This window comes from Penaeus monodon, chromosome 28, assembly GCF_015228065.2.
Source record: "Penaeus monodon isolate SGIC_2016 chromosome 28, NSTDA_Pmon_1, whole genome shotgun sequence".
In the NCBI taxonomy this organism is placed as follows: domain Eukaryota; kingdom Metazoa; phylum Arthropoda; class Malacostraca; order Decapoda; family Penaeidae; genus Penaeus; species Penaeus monodon.
The window spans coordinates 25,860,936-25,861,612 of record NC_051413.1 but is presented as its reverse complement, the minus strand read 5'-3'; the positions used below and the strand labels follow the sequence as shown (position 1 = coordinate 25,861,612).

Genomic DNA, 677 nt, shown 5'->3' with positions numbered 1-677 from the left:
TATTAGCATAAGAACTATTAATGTTTGTCTCTAAACAAACACACTTATACGACTGTGAATGTGTACAGAAGGGAAATCCAGTGCAGATCTCAACAAATAAAGAAAACAGATGAAACCTAGCACTGAGAACAGAAGTGATGCATCGACTCAGGAGGGGAAAAATGCCCAAGACGTACCTCCACGGATACTCTAGGGCCCAGCTCTATCAGTCGGACTGCTGACTTCTTCGACTCTTTCTTTTCTTCGCCAGTCTGCTTGCTTTCACTCAGTGTCACCTCGCTGGCAGGGTCATCTTCCGCTTCGCTCTCTGACAGCATTCCCGCCCTATGCAATAAAAGTAAATTATGGGAATAATAAAATAAAAGAAGCAAAATACTCATCAATCTCAAAATTGAAAAATAAATATGATAATTCTCAAAAAATGGGAAAATGCAGTCTGGTTTTTGTTAACGGTGACCGAGCACCAACTAGAGCACAAATCAACAGCATGGTTCTACACAAGGACACACTCCCGAATCTAATGTATGGGTGGCTGCTGGGAGGACAATGGGTCTTATCTTTCAGATGCATTCATCACAGGATAAATTTTGTAAATCTCACTGTAATCTTCTGGATGCTGACCCCCCCCCCCTCCCTCCAATATCTGCATAGACAAATTCTACACATATACATACATA

At 41.5% G+C, this 677-nt stretch overlaps 1 protein-coding gene across 1 annotated transcript in view; it reads right to left on the bottom strand.

Annotated features, from left to right (window-relative positions):
- The window catches only part of LOC119591435 (protein Peter pan-like), an 8,643-nt gene that overhangs the window by 3,293 nt on the left and 4,673 nt on the right, over positions 1 to 677 (bottom strand). Inside the window, exon 6 of the mRNA XM_037940176.1 lies at positions 177 to 324. Coding sequence (XP_037796104.1) covers positions 177 to 324 — 148 coding nt within the window. The remainder of the gene's footprint in view (positions 1 to 176; positions 325 to 677) is intronic.